Source organism: Arachis ipaensis, chromosome B2, assembly GCF_059453495.1.
Source record: "Arachis ipaensis isolate K30076 ecotype BB chromosome B2, ASM5945349v1, whole genome shotgun sequence".
Classification (NCBI taxonomy): Eukaryota; Viridiplantae; Streptophyta; class Magnoliopsida; order Fabales; family Fabaceae; genus Arachis; species Arachis ipaensis.
The window spans coordinates 116,456,289-116,480,676 of NC_142437.1; the positions used below are offsets into that span (position 1 = coordinate 116,456,289).

The 24,388-nt window shown below is 31.9% G+C and overlaps 1 protein-coding gene across 2 annotated transcripts; it reads left to right on the top strand.

The window, feature by feature from the left end:
- Positions 1–12,793: 12,793 nt before the first annotated feature.
- Positions 12,794–17,036, top strand: LOC110269305 (uncharacterized). 2 transcript variants are annotated; one of them, XM_088505397.1, is made up of 3 exons: positions 12,794–12,824; positions 12,928–12,989; positions 15,001–17,036. In XM_088505397.1, the coding sequence occupies exon 3, from the start codon at positions 15,734–15,736 to the stop codon at positions 16,892–16,894; it is 1,161 nt and encodes a 386-aa protein (XP_088361523.1). In that variant the 5' UTR covers positions 12,794–12,824; positions 12,928–12,989; positions 15,001–15,733; the 3' UTR covers positions 16,895–17,036. The 2 variants fall into 2 exon arrangements, with proteins under 2 accessions (XP_088361523.1, XP_088361524.1); XM_088505398.1 differs by having other exon boundaries at positions 15,189–17,036.
- Positions 17,037–24,388: the final 7,352 nt, after the last annotated feature.

A 24,388-nucleotide genomic window follows, 5' to 3' on the forward strand; every position in this document is an offset into this window, starting at 1 on the left:
CGTCATGGTGCATGGAACCACAAACGAAAACGGATTCTGACACACAAACCTCACTCCCTCATGAGTATTACGTATTATCTCACCGTCGCGATACACCACCAAGTTTGCGGTACCCTCCATTACACTACAAACACACTCGAAGAACACTCACACACTCTTACTCAGAATGAAAATGGATCCGAGCACTGCCTTATATAGAGGGGAGCTTTCACCACGCCCCCCACGTGCTGATTGCCTCAGCCAATCACGCCTTGCCACGTGTCAGAACGCCCCCGCATGCTGACTCAGCACGCCCCCCACGTGATATCCCAGGAAGCCAATCACGTTTAGCCACGTCAGCACGCCCCCACGTGTTGACGCAGCACGCCCCCCACGTACTGCGCGAGCCAGCCAATCCTCTTCAGCCACGTCATCACGCCCCCAGCGTGCTGACTCATCACGCCCCCTGCGTGATTCTTTCTCCGTCCAACCACATGCTGCCACGTCATCTTCACGCCCCCCACGTATAGCAGGTAACACGCCCCCTACGTGTTGACCTTGCACCAGAGACATCCACCTACACGTAATACACAATTTTTCTCCATAAACAACCAAAACACCAAGTTCCAAACCATATTCAAATTCTTGAGCCATGCTCTGAACACTTATTATTATTATTATTATTATTAGGGTTGCTACATGTTAGGTACTAGATAAATGATGCAGCAAAATATAGAGATAAAGAATTAGATATTTGTATAAAATATGAAAACAACTGAATAACTTTTTTTGAGAATTACAACTTCTCTCTTTTATAAGGAGACTACAATAACACTCTTTCTTGACAAAAGAAGAACACACTTCTCTCTACATATATAGGAGAAAACTACTCAAAGAAATATTATGTTATTCTATCTAGATGACTTGATTGAAATGAATTAAAGAAAAACTCAATTTATAAGTGAATCTCTTCAATATGAACCATCCGTCAATTAGAGGCATATAATTCTTCTCTTTTTCAACCATTAAAATTCTAAGGTTATAAACTAAGATTGTTTATTACCTTTCATTTTATTTAGTTATTATTTATTTATTTATTTTCTAAAATTAGCTTTACTAATTTTCACAATCTCCCACTTAAAGCTAATTTTGATAAATTTTTAAAAAATCATGTTGCTCATGTATTCCATAGTCCGTATGAGGATCTACACCATTCAAACTTTTCCATGTTGATTGGTTTTGTCATAGCATTTGCTAAGTTATCTTTAGTGTGAATCTTCTGCATATGAACACTTCCTTCTTCTACTACTTCCCGAACAAAGTGATATTGTACTCCAATGTGTTTTGTTCTTGAATGAAAGGTAGGATTTCTTGCAATGTGCAAGGCACTCTGACTATCACAATACACATAAATCTTCTGTTGTTTGTGCCCAAGTTCTTCTATCAACCTTTGGATCCAAATAGCTTCTTTGCATGCTTGTGTAGCTGCCATATATTCAGTTTCTGTAGTAGATAAAGCTACAACAGTCTATAATTTGGATAGCCAGCTCACAGCTCCTCCTGCAAGTGTAAACACATAGCCTGTAGTAGATTTTCGTTTATCAAGATCACCTGCAAAGTCTGAGTCGACATATCCATTGACAATGAATTCTAATCCTCTAAAACATAATGCAACATTCGAGGTCCCTTTGATGTATCTCAAGATCCTCTTAACAATATTCTAATGCTCTTTACCCAGATCTGCCATAAATCGACTTACCACCGCAACTACTTGAGAAATATCTGGCCTTGTACAGATCACGGCATACATAAGGCTTCCCACTGCTGATGCATACGGCACTCGAGACATTTCCATCCTCTCTGCTTCACTACTAGGGCACATACTTGAGGATAATTTAAAATTCATAGGAAGTGGGGTTGAAATTGGCTTACATTCTTGCATGTTGAAGCGTTGCAAGATCATCTTCAAATAATTCTTTTGCGATAGCTAAATCTTCCTATCCTTTTTATCTCGGTGAATTTGCATCTCTAAAATCTTGTTTGCTGGTCCCAAGTCTTTCATATCAAACTCCCTAGCCAACTGTGCCTTCAATTCTTGGATTTGATCTTTGTTGGGACCTACTACCAACATGTCATCCACATACAACAGCAGAATGATGAAATCATTATCACCAGACTTCTTGTAATAGGTACAATGATCTGAACTAAGTCTGTTGTATCCAAGGCTAATAATGAAAGAATCAAATCTCTTGTACCAACACCTTGGCACCTGCTTTAGACTGTACAGAGATTTAGTTAACCTGCAAACCAAGTTTTCTTTTCATTGTTCTTCAAAACCTTTTGGTTGGAGCATATATATCTCTTCTTCAAGTTCTCCATGAAAGAAAGCAGTCTTTACATCTAATTGCTCTAGATGTAAATCAAATACAGCACACATAGCCAAAACTACTCTAATAGTAGTTAGTCTCACCACTGGAGAAAATATTTCATTGAAGTCAACACCTTCTTTCTGAGTATATCCCTTGACAACCAATCTTACACAATATCGTTCCACCTGATCATTACTATCTCGTTTAATCTTGTAAACTCATTTGTTACCAATGGTTTTTCAACCTGCTGGAAGTTCAATTTTTTCTTGCACTGCTGTCATCCACATAGAAGCGTCTGGATTGCGAATAACCTCCATAAAATTTGTTGGCTCTCCATCTTCTGGCAAAAGACAATATGCATCATGGTTTGTCAAAACATAATTTGAGTGCCAAGATGGTGTTCTTCTTTGTCGAGTGGATCGACGAACTTCTATGTCATTGACCTCTGCTTCTTGTTCTTCGTGCTGTGGTTCTGCTTCAGAAAGATCACCTTCTCTACATTTTTCATCTATTTGAACAGTGGTTATCTCTTTAACAGTGCTTTCATTTTCTTATTCTTTTTGCAATTCATCTTTTGCAAATATCACATCTCTACTGACAACTATCTTGCGGGCAGTGGGATCCCACAGGCGATACCCTTTAACTCCGTCAGCATAACCCAAGAATGTACATTTTCTAGACTTTCGGTCCAACTTTGTTCTTTCCTCGGAATTGTACATGACATACACAAGACAACCAAATATATGTAAAGAAGAATAATTAGGTGGCTTACCTTGCCACATCTCCATTGGTGTCTTCAACCCAATTGCAGTTGATGGTGACCGATTTATCACATAACAGACGGTTTTAACAGTTTCTGCCCAAAAAGATTTGGCTAAACCTGCAGTTTGCAACATAGCTCGTGCTTTTTCTAGGAGAGTCCTATTCATTTGCTCTACTACACCATTTTGCTGAGGTGTATATGCAACTGTGAATTGCCGTTAAATACCTGCTTGCTTGCAAAATGTTAGAAAATCACCATCGACATATTCTCCTCCATTATCTGTCCTTAAACACTTGATCTTCTTTCCAGATTAAAGTTCTAACTTTGTTTTGAACTCTTTGAACATCGCAAACACGTCTGACTTCTTCTTGATCGGGTACACCCATAGCCTCCTAGAGTAATCATCAATAAATGATACAAGATATTTTGCTCCTCCTAGGGACATCTCCGGCGATTCCCACACATCAGAATGAATCAACTCCAATATGTGCTTACTCTTAGCAGTTGATCTACCAAACGTCAATCTATGTTGTTTGCTTGTAACGCAGTGCTTACAAAATGGTAAGTTTACCGATTTGAGCCCGGGAATGAGATTACGTTCCACAAGAATCTTCAAGCCTCGTTTTGACATGTGTCCCAGTTTGCAATGCCATATCATCGTCATTTCTTCTTGGCTTGATGAAGAAACTGATGCCTCTACCTCTCGTAAAGTATCTCCCACAAATATGTATAGATTTGTTGCAATCTTTTATGCTTTTATTACCAAAAGAGATCCTTTAACAACTTTTAAGATCCCACCTTCAATATGGGTCTTACAACCAAGTTCATCCAATTGCCCAATCGACAACAAATTCTTCTTCAAGCCTTTCATGTGTCTTACCCCTTGAAGTGAACGAATAGAGCCATCAAACAGTTTTATTTTGACAGTACCCATTCCAACAATTTCTAAGGCATGATCGTTTCCCATAAACACCGATCCTTCCAAGACAGGTTCATATGTACAAAACCATTCACTATGAGGAGTCATGTGCCATGTTGCTCCTGAATCAACAATCCAAACATCAGTGAGATGTTTGCTGTCTTTAGAACCAATTGTTGCTTTGGCATATAGGATTTCTCCATCATCAGAGGTACTCGCAACACATCCTTGAGAACTTGATCCTTCTGGAACCTTCTCTATACTCTTCTTATTCCAATAATCTTTCTTGAAGTGCCCTCTCTTTCCACAATTGTAGCATTTGACCTGCTTATTACTTTGTGACTTTGGTCTACTTTGACTCCCATTGGAACCACGCTCCATTGATCTCCCTCTTGTCATCAACAAAGCTTCTGCTTGTTTTGAGTTCTCTAATCTATCTTCCTTATTTTTGCGCCTAGATTCTTCTTCAAGAACCGCAGCAGCCATGTCATCAAAAGATATCAGTCAAAATCTTATTAGTTAAGTTAATGATAAGTTGATCATATGAATCTGGTAGACTTTGAAGTAAGAGCTCTGCACGTTTGTTTTCAGCTATGGTATATTCCAATGATGAGAGTTGGAAAAATAGCGTATTTAGATTGTTGATGTGATTTGTGTAACACCCTAACTTTTAGCACGTCATGATCGTACCAAAAGTAAGGCGTTACGGACCTGATTTCCTTTATTATAAATTTACTATTGAGCCTTTACGTCGATATCGTGTTTCAGTTTTTAAGAAAAAATTAGAAAAAAGATTTTAGTAATTAACTTCACATAACAAAAGATCTTCAAATAATAATAATCACATAATTATTAATAATAATAGATGCTATACAATTAGATTCAATGTAAAACTCAAATACAATACCTATCCCTTTGGATAAAATAAAAGCTAAAGCAACAAGAACGAGTGAACTCTATAAAAACAACAGGAGCCACAAGTAAATCTACTAATCGTCTGCAGCTTCTTACTGAATCTCCAAACCCGAGTCTCTGAAAGGGTGGAAGATTTGGGGTGAGAACAAACCACACATTCTCAGTAGGGAATGGGAATGCCGTAAAAGTAATGGAATAAAATGCAAATAATTAACTTTACTCAATAAAAATATATTTTTATCAAACCCTTTTAAAATACTCTTGGTTCTACTTTAGATAATTAATTACTTCCTTTTAAAATCTCTTAACTCAAAACAAAACTTAAACATAAAATTAGTCACACTTTCTGTCTCTCAGCCACATATTAATTCTCAGTCAAATGTCAACTCGTAATCACTTAAATACACTCACAAACAAGTAGTGCAAGCAAGAGATTCAATTCAAAGTACAAGCAAGTCACAACAAGACAAACAATACAATCACAAAGTAATAAGACAAGCAAGCGCAATCAAATACAAATGTGCAAAACCCGGGTACAAGTCCCAGATATGGCTTTCCAGATGCATACAGTGTGCTTATAAGTCGTACGGCTAGGCCGCATACAATGTGACTTTCCAAATCAATAAGCGTACATCTGGAAAATAGTTCTCAGTGTGTGGGCGTCCCCACTTTACATTTGGCACTAAGGCCCAAACAATGTCACATCTGCTCTCCTGTGGCAGACACTTCATTAATTAATATATTCCTTTAATCGGTATTTAGCCCCTCAGGGAAGGAACTTTAAAATGAATAGGACACTTTCTTATGGGAACCAGCAAGTTAGTAATCTTCCTGCTCGTGACAATATCGATAGGCAAGGACGAGATACTGGAAAGCAACCACAGCCAGCACTAACAAACCTTGTTTGTAATCAGTGTGGGAAGAACCATGGTAGGAATCCATGTCGATTGGGTTCGAGCGTTTGTTATTTTTGTGGTATGCCTGGACACATGGCGAGGAATTGTGAGAAGAAGATTGCTCAAGATTCAGCTAAATCTCAGCAGCCAGGAAGAGTATTTACAATGATGACTGAAGATGCTCGTACTCGGACTCCTTGACCCAAGGTCAGTTTTGTGTTAAGACTCGCTCCTTAACTGCACTTTATGTTTCTGGTGCGTCACATTCTTGTATTTCTTTAACTGCTATACGTAAGTTGAGACGAGATGAGGACACACAACATACCTGAGGACTAGAAAATAAGATAAGAACCGTTTACCCGCACCTGCTTACAGGTAAAGGAAATGTTGAGAGCAAAATTTTCTTTTAAGATAAAAAATTTTCGTTTATAGCAATTTTCGAGGACGAAAATTTTTGTAAGGTGGGTAGGATATAACATCTCGGTTTTTTTTGTTTTTGAAAATTAAGTAATTAGTTATTTATGAGTTATCATATTATATTGAGATTTTATTTTTAAGAAATCTATTTTTTTAACAAAGATAATTAAATAAAATTTTATGATTATCGAAGTTTAATTTAATTATAACTTATTTTATTAGTTTGAACTATTTATTAAAAACTATTTTGATAGACAAAAATTAAGTTAATCTTTTATAGTTATTATTATTATTATTATTATTATTATTATTATTATTATTATTATTATTATTGTTAGTTACTTTTTTCTGGAGAAACCATGACTCCCTTTAATCTTTCGGCTTCGATTTCTTGAGATCTGTAACTCTAATAAAAAATCTAATCCGGTAAAAGTGTTCGTATCTTCCTCCTTTACGTGTTGGCGTTATTTTTGTCCGGTAGAAGTCTATAGTGACGTAACTCTCCTACCCCTTGAGCTTGGCCAACTGGAGTTCTACGAGGCACGGATGATTCCGGACCTTTTTCCTTTCAGCAGCTCGATCAGAAAGTTTTTCCGAAATTTCGAGTATTTCGATTACGTACGAAGGTAGGGGATTTATTTTTAAAGATAAACGTTTTTAATTTAGAATGCCTACAAAATTAATTGAATAATTGCAAATATATCTATATATATATATATATATATATATTAACAATAGTAATGTTATTGAGTATGGATTATTGCTGTGAATGTGACTGTTTTCTGATTATTAAGAATTTTGCTGATTTGAGAATTGTTGAGAAAAAGGCTGGTGAATTGTTGAGGAATAGGGAACCCGTAAGGGTGGTTTAGACCGAATTTTAGAGAAAATGCCACCGAAATTTTATGAAATCTGAGGTTTTATTTGAAAAGTTATTTTAAAAGATTTGGTTTTGGAAAATTAAATTATTTAAAATATATTTAGTTAAGAAAAGGTTTATTCTATTTTAAAGTTTGACTTATTAAGAAAAATATAATGTTTTAAACCCAATCTTTTAAGGAGAGATTTTGTTTTAAGTAAAGATTTGAGCTCGGTTTATTAAGAAAAGGAATCTCTGCTACAGGAGAGCAGAGAACAAGGATTTAAAGAATATATTAATTAATGGAGTGTCTGCCACAGGAGAGCAAATGTGACATTGTTTGGGCCTTAGTGCCAAATGTAAAGTGGGGACGCCCACACACTGAGAACTGTTTTCCAGATGTACGCTTATTGATTTGGAAAGTCACACTGTATGCGGCCTGGCCGTACAACTTAAAGTCACACTGTATGCGGCCTGACCGTACGACTTATAAGCACACTGTATGCATCTGGAAAGCCATACCTGGGACTTGTGCCTGGGTAATGTCGGGAGCGGGTAGGCAACCGACACATGAGCTCATGGCCTGCGTTAGGGATAGACATGCATCATATTGTTTGCACATTTGCATTTGATTTTGCTTGCTTGTTTTATTATTTTGTGATTGTATTGTTTGTCTTATTGTGACTTGCTTGTACATTGAATTGAATTTCTTGCTTGCATTATTTGTTTGTGAGTGTATTAAAGTGATTACGAGTTGACATTTAACTGAGGATTAACTATGTGGCTGAAAGACAGAAAATGTGACTAGTTTTATATTTAAAATTTGTTTTGAGTTTAGAAATTTAAAGGAAAGTAATTATTTATCTAAAGTAGAAATAAAAGTATTTCCAAAGGTTTAACAAAATAGTTTTACTAAGTAAGTTAATTATTTGCATTAAATTCATTATTTTTACGGCATTCCCATTCCCTGCTGAGAACGTGTGGTTTGTTCTCACCCCAAATCTTCCACCCTTTCAGTGACACAGGTTCGAAGATTCAGTTAGAAGATGCAGACGACTAGTAGTTTTACTTGTGATTCCTGTTATTTTTATAGAGTTCCCTCGCCCTTGTTGCTTTAAGTTTTATTTTATCCAGAGGGATAGGTATTGTATTTGAGTTTTATATTAAATACATTTGTATAGCATTTATTATTATTAATAATTGTGTGATTTTAATTACTACAAAAAATTTTCTGGTGTTTTCTTATAAACTGAAACGCGATATCGACCTAAAGGCTCAATAGTAAATTTATAATAAAGGAAATTAGGTCCGTAACGCCTTACTTTTGGTACGATCATGACGTGCTAAAAGTTAGGGTGTTACAATTTGTTGCCGATGTGGACTCACTCATTCGAAGAGTATAAAGTCTTCTCTTCAAGAATATCTTGTTGTGAAGTGACTTGACCTCATATAATTTGGTGAGAGCATCCCAAATTTTCTTTGCTATCTTTTTCTCTGCCACACTTGATAAAACTGAGTTAGCTAGTGCCAAGTGTAAGTTTGCAACAACATTGTTGTTCATCTCCTTCCATTTTTCATCTGTAATTCCCGTGGGTCTACTTTCAATTGCTGTCACGTAATTGTCTTTTCTCATAATGACTTTTATCTTCAATTTTCATACGAAAAAATTACTCCCACTAAATTTTGAAATTTCATACTTTGCTGCCAATTTTTTTTAGACGGTAACTCGCAGCGGAAAAAAAAATATTAATCAGCAACCTTTGACTCTGATACCACATACCACTGTTAGGTACCAGATAAATGACGCAGCAAAATATAGAGATAAAAAATTAGATATTTGTATAAAATATGAAAACAATTGAATAACTTTCTTTGAGAATTATAACTTCTCTCTTTCACAAGGAGACTACAATAACACTCTCTTTTGACAAAAGGAGAACATTTAAACTACAATAATTTTCTTTGAGAATTAAACCACGTATATTTAATAAATTGAAGGATAATTCTCTAAGTTATATGCTGATGTTTTCTAAGGATGTACAAAGATCTCTATTTAAGGATGCTTGTACTAAATTCAATTGCTTATACTTGTTAGGTAATAAATCTCAAGCTATTACAGCATTCAAAGAGTATAAGCTGTACATGGAGAAATAAACTGGTTGTGTCTTAAAGGCTTTATAAACAGATTGAGGCATAGAATTTTTATCAAAAAAAATTACTGACTTTCTTACTGGTTAAGGAATTCAACACAGAAAATCCTGTGCATACACTCACCAACAACAAGGGAGTGTGGAGAGGAGATATAGGCACATAACAGAAGTTGATTTGTCCCTTTTATCTACTGCATCACTACCAATGTCATTTAGGGAAGATGCTATCTCCACTGCTGTGTTCATCATTAATAGGCTTCCAACAAAAATTCTACAAAATAAAAGCCCTTTTGAGGCTTTGTATGGTAAAATTCTAGATTATCACTTAACGAAAGTTTTTGAATGCACTTGTTTTCCATTCTTGAAAAGTAGATCTGAAATCCGATCCAATCCAGTGGTTTGCAAAAAATAGAATCCAATCAAATCCGAATTAGTGCGGTTTGAATCGGTTTTCGGTTTGAATCGAATTGGATGAACGGTTTAATTTGGATTAGTTTAGATTTGAACACCCCTAATTGTAATTACAGATCTTAACGTCTCTAATAATAATAAGGTTTAATTATGCTGTTGGTCCCTATAATTTTGCGAAATTTTTAATTAGATTCCTATACTTTTTTTCTTTTTAATTGAGTCCTTGCACTAAGTTTTATTTTTAATTAGGTCCTTATACTTTTTTTTCCTTTTATTTGGGTCCTTGTACCAATTTTTTTTCTTGATTGAGTCCGTATATAATTAAACCAATTACTGTTAAGATGGACCTAATTGAAAAAAAAAATTAGTGCAAAGACCCAATTAAAAAGAAAAAAAAGTATAGGGATCTAATTGAAAATTTTGCAAAACTATAAGGACTAACAGAGTAATTAAACCTAATAATAATAATAATAATAATAATAATAATAATAATAATAATAATAATAATAATAATAATAATAATAATAGGAATTTAAATTCATAGCAAAGTTATTATTATCTTTGTCATTATACCACTTCTTTTAAAAGTTTAAACTATAAAAAAAGGTAACATAGATAGTTATATTCAAAAAATCTAGAGTTGGATCATTAGTGAATTTTAAAAGTGAAAACAAAAATAGTATAAGATAAATAAAAAAATCTATACAAAAATAAATATAACCGTTCATACTATCTCATTCTGTCAGTTTAAATTAAAAAAAAAATTATTTCATGACGAATACAAAACTGAGACATGCTACTTTCAGTATATAATTTATTTTACTTTATATGTGGGAGAGAGGAAAAATTATTATGATGCATGTACTAATAGAATTTAGAGTAAGTAAAAATTTTTCTATTATATATGTGTAATGTTAACTTTAAGAACTCTAAATATAAATATTATGAAAATGATATGATTTTTCTTTTATTTTTGACAAGCAAGAGATTATGATATTGACCATTTAATACTTTATTCACTCTAAAAGTTAAAGATATATACCATGTGAATTCAAATTTACTCCAAATCTAATGTTACTTGCTTCCATGAAGAGAAAAAATGTTTTTATATATTCTGTGTATATCTTTTGTTTTTGTTTACTTCTAAAACAAGAGGAAAAGAATAAAAAAAGTATGGTGTCTATTTCATGGAATAAAAAATGCTAACTGTTAGGCAAGGTATAGAATAAAATTAAGTTGAATATTTGAATTATCATTATTAGCAATAAAAGATTAGATTACAACTTTACACGAGACGAATATGTTTTTCTTAAATTATCAGAATATTAACCAGCCAATTAATAATAATACAAATAAGATGGGCCCTTAAAATTGAAACTGGAAACTCATCTAATAAAATTATGATTGGAGAAACTAAGTTGGGTTGGTCTAATGGTTAATTCATTAGTTTGCTTAAGTAAGTGTCAAATTCAAATTCTGTCTTATACATACAGCAACCCATTGACCAATAACAAATTTTTAAATAAAGCTCAGTACCGCGGCAAATTAGTCTTTAATCTTTATAAGTAATTTATGTCTTGTGAATTTGCAAGACAATGCGATCTAGTTACACATTTATATATATTATTTTTAAAATTATTATTAAAGTAAAATTAAATTTCATTAACGTGTGTAACAATTTCCGTTATACGTACATATGCATGCAAGGGTCTATTCACACGTAACTAAGAAGGGGGACACTTAGATAAAGATGTTAAAAATGTCTTTTTTTTAAAGATATTTTTTAAAAAATTAAAATTTAATATATATAATTAATTAAACTGTGTTATTTTTATTAAAATTAGACTAGACAAATTAATTTAGTCAAAAAATTAATAAATTAAATTTTAAATCAGTCTAAATTAATATTTTTTTTATAAAAAATGACTATAATATCCCTAATTAAAATATCCCTATATATATATATATATATATATATATATATATATATATATTAAAAACTCTAAATCCTAATCCTATGACGACGGAAGAAAAAAAAAGGGATAGAATTTAGAATTTTTAAAATTAATATATATATAATAAGAGTATTTTAATCATTTTCTATAATAGGGGTATTGTAATCATTTTTTATAAAAAATAATATTAATTTAGACCGATTCAAAATTTGATTAACTATTTTTTGGTCAAATTAATTTATCTGCCTAATTTTGACAAAAAATAATACGATTTAATCGATTATATGTGTTAAATTTTAATTATTAAAAAATATTTAAAAAAAAAAATATTTTAGACGTCTTTATTAAAACGTCCCATCTAAAAATACTTGCTAATTTTTGTGTAACTTTTATTCTTTTACCTTTTATGTTGGGAAGAAAGAATAAAATAAAATTTGTTGCTTGACTATGTGTGTCATACTTTAATGCAATGCATTCTAGCTGGCTATTACGCAAGGTATAATCATTATCCAAAATAATATTACAAGGCTATAAAAATTTCTTTTTCTTTTGATTGGGAATTATTGAAGAGAGTATATTAATAACAGAAGAGTATTAAAGAATTAACAGATTTTATAATTTATAGTTATCAATTAGTCAATAATAATATTTTTAATAGTATAAAATTATATTTAATGATATAAGAATATTTATTTATTTTTATTAATTAATTACTGACCAAATTTTAATAAAAATATTAGTCTCTAGACTTTCTCTTAATAATAATCCTTTGATAATATTATATTCTAAAATTAAAACCCAGAATATATGCATTTAAATGTGACATCTTTTAATTTTCTAAACTAACATTAAAGATTGATGTGATCAAGCTAGATTATATTTCTTCATAATTATCTTTTTGATAGGAAAGAGAATAAGGTGTTGACCATTAATATATTACTCTTAAAATTAATAATAGAATGTGTGCGTGATTTTAGAATTATTCCAAAATTATCGTAACTTGACATTAAATTATCTCTTCATACTTACAAACATGTTGCTTGCGTATGACATGGTCTTACTGTACAAACATCCTTAAAGATGCCTTTGTAATACTTCATTGTTACTATAGTCTCTATATATTATCCCTATATATAGCATGATGATTGCACATTACTGTTACAACAAAAATTAAATTATTTATCATATAGTGTAAGTGTGTGACCATCATCCCTCCTTCCCTCTCAATTTAATTCTTATTCTAACTTTTAATTATTGTCTTTAATGTCTTTTCATTTCCTCTTTCCATTGTCAGCTTATAAATCAGAAGAAATTCGAAAAGCAAAAACTTGTGTGTAGATTAATTTGCATTGTAAGGTATGCCATTCTATTACTTAATTACTGTTACTAACTAGCATTGCCAATTTATATCTCTTACATATTCTAAATTTTCATATTTAATTTTCTAGCATTTTCATCTCTTAAATATTCTATGATAAAAGTGTTAGTATTGATTAAATTTTCAAATCTCAATTATGTTTAGTATGTTACTTTCGTTATAATTTTAAGAATTATGTTAACATCCAACATTTCATAACCCAGGGTAATTATCTATTATTGGAATATGATTTGTTGACACTTGACATAAAATGAAAACATTTGGAATTATTAGTAAATTACTTCTACGAGAGCTGCCAGGGGTCAGCAGATTTTACAATTTGTAACTATTAATTAGTTATTATTAGTATTTTTAATAGTATGAGATTATATTTAATGGTGTAAGATTACTCACTTTTTTTACTAATTAAATATTAACCAAATTTTAATAAAAATACTGGTCCTCTAAACTTTCTCTTCTATATTGTACCACAAATCCAAACAATACTTACAGATTAATATTTTCTTTTTATTTTTTTTAAAAGTTATTATTCTTTTCTTTTAAACAATTGAATGGTTGAAATACTACTCTTTTTTTTCCCCTTGATCTCAAGGTGAAAATATTGGCATTCTTCAAACTTATTAATAAAAACCCAATCAACTTTACTATAACTTTTTCTCTACACAAGCTTTAATTAATTTTAATTTTTAATTAATATATAAAAGTTACTTTGTCATAACTTTAAATCAAGACACTTGCTTTTCAAAATTAAACTCTTAATAGCCATTACTAACATTATTAACGGACTCATCTTTAAATATTTTTTAGGTTTGATTTAGTAAAATTTTTATTTTTAAAAAATTATTATAGTATCTATATTTAGTAAACTAAATTAAAAAAAATAACTTTTAATAAATTCAAACAATAATTATATTTAATAAAATAATTTTTAAAATTTAAAAATACTATAATAGACACAAATATAATACCTAAATTTAGAAATTAATTAATATATAAAATTATATTATACTTTTTAATTTTGATAAACCCAATCTAACTTTGAAAAATTACATTTTAAGTATTTTAATTTTTTTTTAATTTTTTAAAATTACAAACACAAACAAATAACTTTTTTTATTTATCAAATACAAAATGAAAAATTTATACTTTTCAAAAACACGAGGACCTCTTTAAAATCTTTTATCAAACTAAGTGTAAATAAAGAGCACTATACACTTTATTAGGTAGACAAATTTTAATTTTTAACTTTATTATGTTTTATATAAAAATAATTGAGATTTAAAAGGATAACCTATTAATAAGGTTAACTATATTTGTTTTAGAATTTTCAAATAGATTATATATTAATAAAAAAATAAAAAAAATTCAAAATTCATAACTTGTTACTTTATTTATTACCTCTAGTAGGATGACATTTTTTAAAGAACGTACGTCCGATATTTAGAATACATTAGCATTTGACATTATGATTTATGAAAGAATATTTAATTTTAAGAAACGAAAGATGCTTAACTTATTAAACCGAGCACACAAAATTATATTACGGTAATGTTAGAAAAATAAAAAAATAAATATTAAATAAAATAAATTTTAATTAATTTTGACTAATTTATTTTGGTTCTCAAATATTTTTTATTAGGAGAAGTATAGGATACTAATATATTATCTGCTAACTTATTGTCAATAATAATTAATTATTATATTTTAAATACATGTATAAAAAGACACATCCAAAAAATATATCTATAAAAATATTTTTATTAGACACATCCACAAAGACACTTCTATTAAATACAGTTATAAATAAGAGTTGACAGAAATATGGTTGGTAACATAGTGGGATTGTTTTTATTATATCATACAAACGAAAAAGTATAAAAAATGTTAAATAAAGAACAATTTTAAACTGTATTTGCAATATTATTCAACTTTTTTTTTCCCGCTAAAAGTTTTCCTCTTCAATTACGTCCGTACTGATGCATACAGCAGAGTGATGGAGATCTTTCCGGCGTCCGTACTATTAGTATGGAACAAATGTGAGATACGTGTTTTGGTTTTACTAAGCCTGTTATGGCAAGTTATCCTGATCATATGTGGTCCAATGAGAAAACACAAAAGAGGTGGTATCAAAGGTGTGATCCTAAACTTTGTTGTTTGGGTGACATATTTGACCACAGATTAGTTAGCAACTGTAGCATTGGGGATCCTTGCCACGAACCAAATAGAGGTTGACAAGTCCAATTCTAAAAGAGAGAGCAAAGACCAATTTCTTCAAGCATTATGGGCACCTTTTCTGTTATTGCATCTTGGTGGCCCTGACACAATCACTGCTTATGCCTTGGAAGACAACACCTTATGGTTAAGGCACTTGTTTGGTCTAATTGTCCAAGTTAGTATTGCATTCTACATCTTTCTAAGGTCATGGGGCAACAATGCACTAACATTTGTGGCCATTCCGGTGTTTGTCTTCGGAATCATTAAGTACTCTGAGAGAAATTGGGTTCTAAGGCCTGCTACCACCGACCAATTTAGGAAGTCTTTGCCTTCAAATGTCACGCTACAAATCCCAAATTCAGATCACATCCGTAGGGACCCTGAATTGGAATGTATTCACAAAGGATATTCTTTGTTTCCTCTAGTCAAACGTCTTTATGCAAATCTAGGCACAGACCCTCTAGATTTACCTAAAAGCTTTAATTTGGTAAAAGAATGTGTGCTTGAGATGAAACCAGCAGCCCATGCCTTTAAAGTGGTGCAAGTGCAACTTGGGTTTTTATTTGATGTGCTCTACACAAAGGCCTCTATAATTTATACCAAAAAAGGTCTCTTTCTAAGATTGGTGAGTGCTTTATCCATAACATGTGCAGTGGTTGCATTCATTCTTGTGATTCATGGTGATAATGCCTACTCAAGGGTTGATGTTGATATAACATATGTTTTGTTTATTGGGGCAATCTTTCTTGAGCTTTATGCATTTTTTGCCATTACTTTGTCTGATTGGACAATGTGTTGGCTAACCAAAAGAGAGAGGAGGAGTTGTTTGCTAAACTTAATGTACTCTTCCATTTCTCGCTTTCGATCAATTTTATCAGGCAGTAAAGACAAGTTATACATGAGTCAACTCAGCCTGATGGATCTTTGCTCAAAAGAGACAACCAGATCTTGCATTGAAGACTACTTGTTCAGCAAAATCTTACCCTTGGAATTTAATCTGCTCCGTAATGAGCGAGTGGAAGAGGTGGATACCGATATGAAAGAAGTTATATTTAAAGAACTAATAGAAGCTATTCAATATGGTAAGAATCAAGATGAAAGGAATAGTTTAGCAGAAACTGTGCTTACAGGTCATGTTATAACAGAGATTGTGTACCACTCCACTAGTCCTAGTCCTGGTGAGGAAGGCAAACGCAAACGTGAAACATGCAAGAAGATATCTGATTATCTATTCTATATATTGCTTCAACACCCTTCCATGTTGCCTCCATGGATTGGTGGTATTGAATATATCCAAGACACCATCAATCATGCCCAAGAGTTATGTCATCATGCAAAGTCTCCTGCTCAAGCTGCTCAAATTCTAATGCAATATGTGAATACGAAACATGATGGACTGAAAAATCGCAAGTCACTGTTATATGCATTTTCCAATGAAGATAAGCCAAGTTTTGCAGACTTGGATGAGCTACATGGTTTCTGGTTAAATATCTTGATCTCCGGTTCACATGCTCAACAACTACCAAGTGGAGGGGAATTCCTTACTCATGTTAGTCTTCTCATGACGGATCATTTTCTAAGTGAAATCTTGTCGGGAAATCAAACTTCAGACAGCGATGATGGCTCCGAGGAAAGAGAGGTGCGGATGAGGGATGGGCAAGAGCCATAAACCACAAACCAGCATCTCCACATTCTGCTTTTCAGGCTCTCTAGTTCTGGTTTGCGGTTCTTGTCACACAAAAACATACATAGTTCATTAGTAATGTACATACTACAAATATTATATATCATTCTTTTTGTTATTGTATATCCTCCACCAGTATTATATTTGTTATGCACGTTTTTTTTCGGTTTGTACATCACATTCATTTTTTGAACAACAAAAATTCTAACAATTTCATAATTAACATGACAGGAACAAGATACACATAACATCGTTATGAGTTTTAGAGAAATTTGTATTGCATAACATTCGTTTTTTTTTTATACTTAATCAATATGAGGAGTGTCAGGGCACTGATCCTGAGCTCTTGCTCCATTGAAGAACTTCCACAGCTCAAAGGAATCATATGAAGGTAAGCCTTACCCCATACTGTCCTTTGGTAAATGTTGTCAGAGTTGTTCATATTCCAAAATGCTTATCTGTGTTACAGTATCTATCACTTTAGAAATGTGGTACATTTATAACTCAAAATAGTAGTGTCACGTACTCAATGTTTTCGGATACATTACCAGATTCTTAAAAATGATCGATGATAAAGTATGCAGAGAGTATTATATTTTAAATTAAATTTGTAAACTCTGCATAGCATGCAATAATCATCAGTTGGTATTTCAGTTTCACCGTTGTCGCAATATAAGGTTGTCAATCTCAGCAGCTAATAAAGGACACACATCAACCGAATATTTTGAAGAGTTCAAAGTTTGACATGTTCATGATATTTTGGCTGGTTTTAGTCCACATTTTCTTTGCAATTTCTTTTATTTCTACCTCTTGTTTTTGTTGCACTGCACTATCTCCTACGTAGAACATATTAACGGGGTACTGCTTCTTGTATTTCCAATTTCTACCACTTAAGCTTAGGATTTTGCCTTCCCTTCTTTTATATATGAATCCCTGCTAGGGAGACAATGGAGTATTTGAAAAATGTGTATTTATTTAGCCCAATATGAATTAAAAAATAAACATCCAGAGGAAAATACTACTAATTTCTCAAACACAATACACTCATATTATCCAGAATAACCATTTAGGTACCAGACATAATCAACATCTGATATCCTATTGAATCGAACATCCCTAAACCCCATTGTACACATTATATAGATATTTCATTGGCTCCCTATACTTCCTCTTTATATATATATATTGAAGTACTTAAGTTAGAGGGAAATAATGAGTGGTTTTGATGTGCACAAAATGTTAATGGAATTATGAATGCAATGCTTTTTTGAAAATTTATTGGGGATGCCTAGCATCTATTTTTGGAGAGGTAAGAGTAAAACTAATTTTTGTAATTTTAATTTGTTTAATTGCTGGTCCTAAAATCAATTCTTACTTCTATGATTCATCATGAGAAAAGTGATAATTTGTTAATTTCTATCATATTTATATGAAATATTAATTGATCATACAAATTTCTGGTAAATCAAGAATTCATCTTTCTGTTATTGACCCATTTTTCATGTCTAAACAGATGAGCATGGAATCTAGCAGAGGAAAGTGCTGATTCAAGCTTTCTGCTTTTTATAACAAAGCTCCAGTTTACAAATAAAATTGTTGCCTGTTGAGCTACTTCCGATTTGGCAAACATTTTATTTATGAAAAGTATAGAGTACTAATATACGATCTGTTAATTTATTGTCAACAATAATTTATTATTATATTTTAATTATAATTAGTATTGACATATATAAGGAGACACATTCACAAAAACAGTTCCATTAGACACAGTCATAAAAAAAGATATTTTCTATTACACACATTTATAAAAATACTTCTATTAAATACAATCATAAACAAAAATTAGCAGAAATTAGTAGAATCCTTATTAGTTATGTAGCGGGATTGATTTATTTAATATCTATTAAACTATGAGCGTCAGTAGTGTATCCTTGCACGACTATGTCTATTTGCTTGGTTTGCTTTTTTTTTTTCCCTTTTGGTTTCACTCTATTTGCTTGGATAATGCTTCACGTTTCAGTTGACAAACACTGCTTGTGCTCTGAACACTTATTATTATTAGGGATGCTATACATCCAATTATTTTTTTATCCAAATTCATTTAAGTAGGCTAAATACTAACAAAAATCACTCTCATTAAAAGAGCGTGATTACACGCGCTTCTTCTTCTCACGCTCGTTTACGCATGGAGCGTTTTCTTTGCCTTCTTCTTCGCCTTCCTCCTCCTCCGATCCTTTCTTGTGTTCCTTTGTTTTTTCTTATCGTCATTCTTTTGTTGTTGTTGCTGCTGTATTTTTTTTCCTCATTCTTTTTCTGGTGAAGAAGCGGTAGAAGGTGAGGATAAATATTTTTTAAATTGTACAAAATAAAAATGAACCGAAATTATATTCAAAATGAACCAAAAATTAAATTCAGGATGTAAACTTGTTTCAAAATAAACACGGACTAAATGCACCTTATTTAAATCTAGAATGAACCGAAATTACTTAATGATTACGACACACAAACTTAATTCGAAAATAAACACACAAACAAAATTGACTCATGAACAAAAATACATCCAAATCCATCAAGTGATTTTGTAGCATTATGTGTTTCTTCATCTTTATTTGATTAGATGAACAAGAAAAGAAAAGAAGAACATGATGAGAAATTTTAAGAAATTTTTTCTTCTCGTTTCTTCTTTTTTTGATTTTTCTTCTCTTTTTCTTGGTTTTATTCCTCTCAATAAAGTGAAATAAGAAGAATCATAAAAAAATAATTCACTCAGAAAAAAATCGAAATTATATTCAGAAATGAACTGAAATTATATTCAGAATGAACTGAAAATTAAATTCAGAATGTAAACTCATTTCAAAACAAGCATAGACCAAGTGCACCTTATTTAAATTAAATCCAAGATGAACTGAAATTATTTAATGATTGCAACACACGAACTCAATTTGAAAACAAGCACACAAACAAAAATTGAATCATGAACAAAAAATGAGAAAAGAAGAAAAATGAGGAGGAAGAAGAGGAGGAGGTGGTGGTGGTGGTGACGACGACGGTAACAAAAGTGAAAAATAATAAAAAATGAAGAGAAGAAGAAGAAGACGTAGCATCAGGGGTGAAGAAGAAGAACGTAATCATTAAGTAATTTCAATTCATTTTGGATTTAAATAAGGTGCATTTAGTCTATGCTTGTTTTGAATATAATTTCGGTTCATTCTAAATATAATTTTAGTTTATTATGAATATAATTTTGGCTCATTTCTATTCTGCATAATTCAAAACTCTTTCTTCTTACCTTTTACTGCTTCTTTACCAGGGAGAAAAAGAGGAAAAGAAAAAAAAAATATATATTGAAATAAATAAAATTATTTATTTCAACAAGTGGTATCAGAGCCATTCATAATTTAGTCATTGAAAATATTCAGTTTATTTTTTATTATCATCGAATCAATATATATATGTTGTTCACGTTATGAAATTGTTCTCTCATTACTTTAACAATCTGGTCCGTCTCATATATTAGATATGGAACTACCGCACCTTTTATCACATTAATGTCGTGACTAAACCACGACAATCACCATCCTAATATACTTAACGACATAGATCAAATTTGGATGAGTAATATAGAAATTACATGCCAAGTGATCTCATGCATGTCTATTTCTAGCTGGTCTAACTTTAAAACTTTATTGAGATCAAACACAATATAAATATTGCAAAATGAACATTTCACATAACATGAAATAAACCATCAACTTAATTCTACAGAAAAATGATTCAATATCTGTCATATGACATATAGCATAAAATAAACTCCCACTTAAACCAAGGCATCACAATTATTGACACCCATCCGAGCAGTGTGCTCATGAAAGACTTTAGGGATCAATTCCTTGGTTAATGAGTCTACTAGCATGTACTCTGTTCCTATATGTTCTATGAAAATCTATTTTTCTTGAATTTTCTCCTTGACAACTAAGAACTTGATGTCTATATGCTTCGATTTTGTCAAGTTCTTGTTGTTGTTGCAATATAATACTGCTGACTTGTTGTCACAGAATATCTTTAATAGATTTTCAATATCATCTACTATACAAAACTCAGTGACAAAGTTTCGCAACCATAGGTCATGTTTGGATGCCTCAAAGCAAGCAACATATTCTGCCTTCATTGTTGAGGAAGCTACAAGAGTCTGTTTGTTAGACTTCCATGTAATAGCTCCTCCAGCCAAAATGAAGATACAGCCTGAAGTAGAGCGTCTACTGTCTTGGCATCCCGCAAAATCGGAATCAGAATACCCAATGATCTCCAAATTTTTTTTATCTCCGATAAGTAATGACGAACGGATTTTGGACGGTTTAGAATTTCACTAATGAAATCTCGTTGTAAAGTATATTTTCTAAACCAATCACTAATCCTTTCATACAAAAAGTTGTTTGTCACAAGTACAAACCCCTAAAATTTATAAACCGAAGTATTTAAACCTCGGGTCGTTCTCCCTAGGACTTACAATGAAGTGTCTTGTTATCGGTTATGAGTTATTTTGGGGTTTTGGATAAGAAGCATGAAAAGTAAATGGCAATGAAAATAAACTAACAACTATAAAAGGCTCTTGGCAAGGTATGAAAATTAGAAGTCTTATCCTAGTTATCCTTTTCAATTGTGATGAGACTTGTTCATTGCTACCACTTAGTTAACCCTCACTAATTAAAGGAAAGTCAAGTGGATGAATCAATTTGATTTCTCAAGTCCTAATCAACTCCTAAAGGAATGACTAGCTTTAGAGGCTTTCAAATCAATTAGCAATCTCTCCAATTATCAATCAACAAAGGAATTAGATAACTCAAGCGTCACTAATTACTCTACCTAGGCCAAGAGGAACAAAATCTACACTAAAATCCAACCAAGCATTTCATCAAACACTTGGAAGGCACAAAAGAAAAGTATAGTCAATCACAACAAGAATGAATTCTAACTACAATTGAATCTAAAGAATTAACAACAACAATCAAGGAAATCACAATTATCATGAATTACCTCAAATTGCATTATTGAAAGAAAACCAAGGAACAACAATATATCCAAAGCAAAATGAAGAATTACAATTATTAAAGCACACAACTAGAAGGAGGAAGAGGAGAAGATTAAGAATTGGTAAATGAAAAGTAAATCAAAGCATGAGTTAAAACTAGATCTAAGAAGAGAGATTAACCTAAACCTAATCCTAATCCTAGAGAGAAGAGAGAGCTTCTCTCTCTAGAAACTAACTACAAAGCTCCCAAAACTAAACTAATTGGTAACTAACATCTAAGTATGAAAAGTATCAAAAGTCCTAAGTGATGAATGATGATTTCTCCTTAATCCTTCATCCTTTTATTCCTTTCCCTTAGTAATTTGGCGCCAAAATGGGTTCAGAAAACCTCTCAAATCGCCAGGCACGTGTTGCATTAATGAGGTCATGTGCCATCATCGGCGCGTGCGCGCATGGTACGCGTGCGCGTCCCTGGTCGATTCTGCAATGTGCGCGCGAGCGCCTTGTGCGCGTGCGCGTACATGGCTGACTTTGCTTCTTTGACTTTTTATGCTTCTCTCCACTTGTATGCTTCTTTCCTTGCTTCCTTTGATCCATGCCTAATTTCAACCTGAGGTTGCTAGCAAACATATCAAGGCATCTTATGGAATCAAACAAAAACTAGAATTCACCAAAATAAGGCTTAAAAAGCATGTTTTTACACTTAAGTACAATTATGGAAGAGATAACAAAACCATGCTAATTCTTAGGCTAAATGTGACAAAAGGTTATCAAAATGTTCTAAATTCAATGCAAAACAAACCGTCAAATTGGGGTTTGTCAACCTCCCCACACTTAAGCCTTAGCATGTCCTCATGCTAAAATAAGAAGGAACTAAGGGGCATGACATTTATTGAATGCAACTAAACTATATGAGTCCTATCTAAATGCAACTATCTAAAGCAATTGGAAATGCTTAGTTCAAACAAATCAATTCCCAAGAGAGCATGTGTAAGTACAAGAGCTAAGTAATAAGGACCAAGTCCAAACCACAATTGTATTGAATTGTTAAAAGGAGTTCAAACTTGCAAGAATATAGATAATGTGGGTGAACACATGTGATTGAACTTTTGAACCCTCACCGGATGTGTATCCGCTCTATTCACTCAAGTGTTTAAGGGTTAATTCACTCAATTCTCTTCTAATCATGTTTTCCAAAATTTGATTTTCTTCTAACAATCAACACCTATTCAATGCATGCATACATTCATCATGAGGTCTTTCATTTAGGTTGTAATGGGGTTAGGGTCAAGGTAGGATCATTTATGGTCAAGTGGGCTAGAATTTGAGTCTTTGATTAGCATAGACTTTCCCACCCAACCTAATTAATGACCTATACAAATAAGTTCTAATCTAACTACCCATTTTTCACCTTTTCACATACTCATGCATTTTCTTTTTCATTTCACAACACTTATGCATTGATTTTATTGGACCTTGCCTTGGGGCATTTTGTCCCCTTTTTATTATTTTTTTTTCTTCTTTTTTTTTCTATTTTTTTTTTCTTTTCCATATTATTTTTTCTTTTCTTTTTCTTTTGTTTTTCTCATTTTTTTTTCTTTCTATATACAAGAACATCAATGCATAAGGTCTATACATTTAATCAATACATGAGCATGTACCCAATTCCCAATATTTACAACAAAAATTACAAAACTACCCTTTTATTCTCCCAATGTCCCAAGATTTCCCACACTTAAATGACACACACACACTAGCCTAAGCTAATCAAAGATCCAAATTAAGGACATTTATTGTTTTTCGCTTTAAGGCTTGTAATGTGCTAAATTAAGAACAAGTGGGTTAATCGTAGGCTCAAATTTGGCTAACAATGGAAGATAAAAGGTAGGCTATTTGGGTAAGTGAGCTAAATGAAATGATGGCCTCAATCATATAAATGCACAAACACAAGAATTAAACGGATATATAGAATCAAGCAAATTAAGGATCACAATCATGGAAAGAGAACAATTTCACACAAGAATGGAAAATAAGTGGTTATAAAATGTAACCACATCAATAGGCTCAAGTCTCACAAGCTTGTGTTCTCAATTCAATACATGCTTCACAAGGTATGAATTTCAAGCAAGTTTCAAAAATTTTCTTTCAATCAATTGGGTTAATGCCCTATATTTAAACTTCTTGAAAAACCTCAATGTTTGACTAAGCATTGTTGTGATTGAAAAATTCAAAAAATTTTCTTAGTTTACCCTTTTCTTTTTCACTCAAAACCAATTTCTTATGCAAAAAGGGTGACTAAGTTTCACTTAAAACATGATTTCTAATCACAACCACAAACTAAAAGGAGAATATACAAAAGGAGATATGCAAAAATGTATAAAGAAAAATCAAACTAAAATATGGAATCTATCATCCAAAATATCTAAAAATATCCAAAAGCATCAAAATAT

Bases quoted from the DNA above. Each gene is read 5' to 3' on its own strand.
- LOC110269305 (XM_088505397.1), top strand. From the start codon at position 15,734: ATGAAACCAGCAGCCCATGCCTTTAAAGTGGTGCAAGTGCAACTTGGG.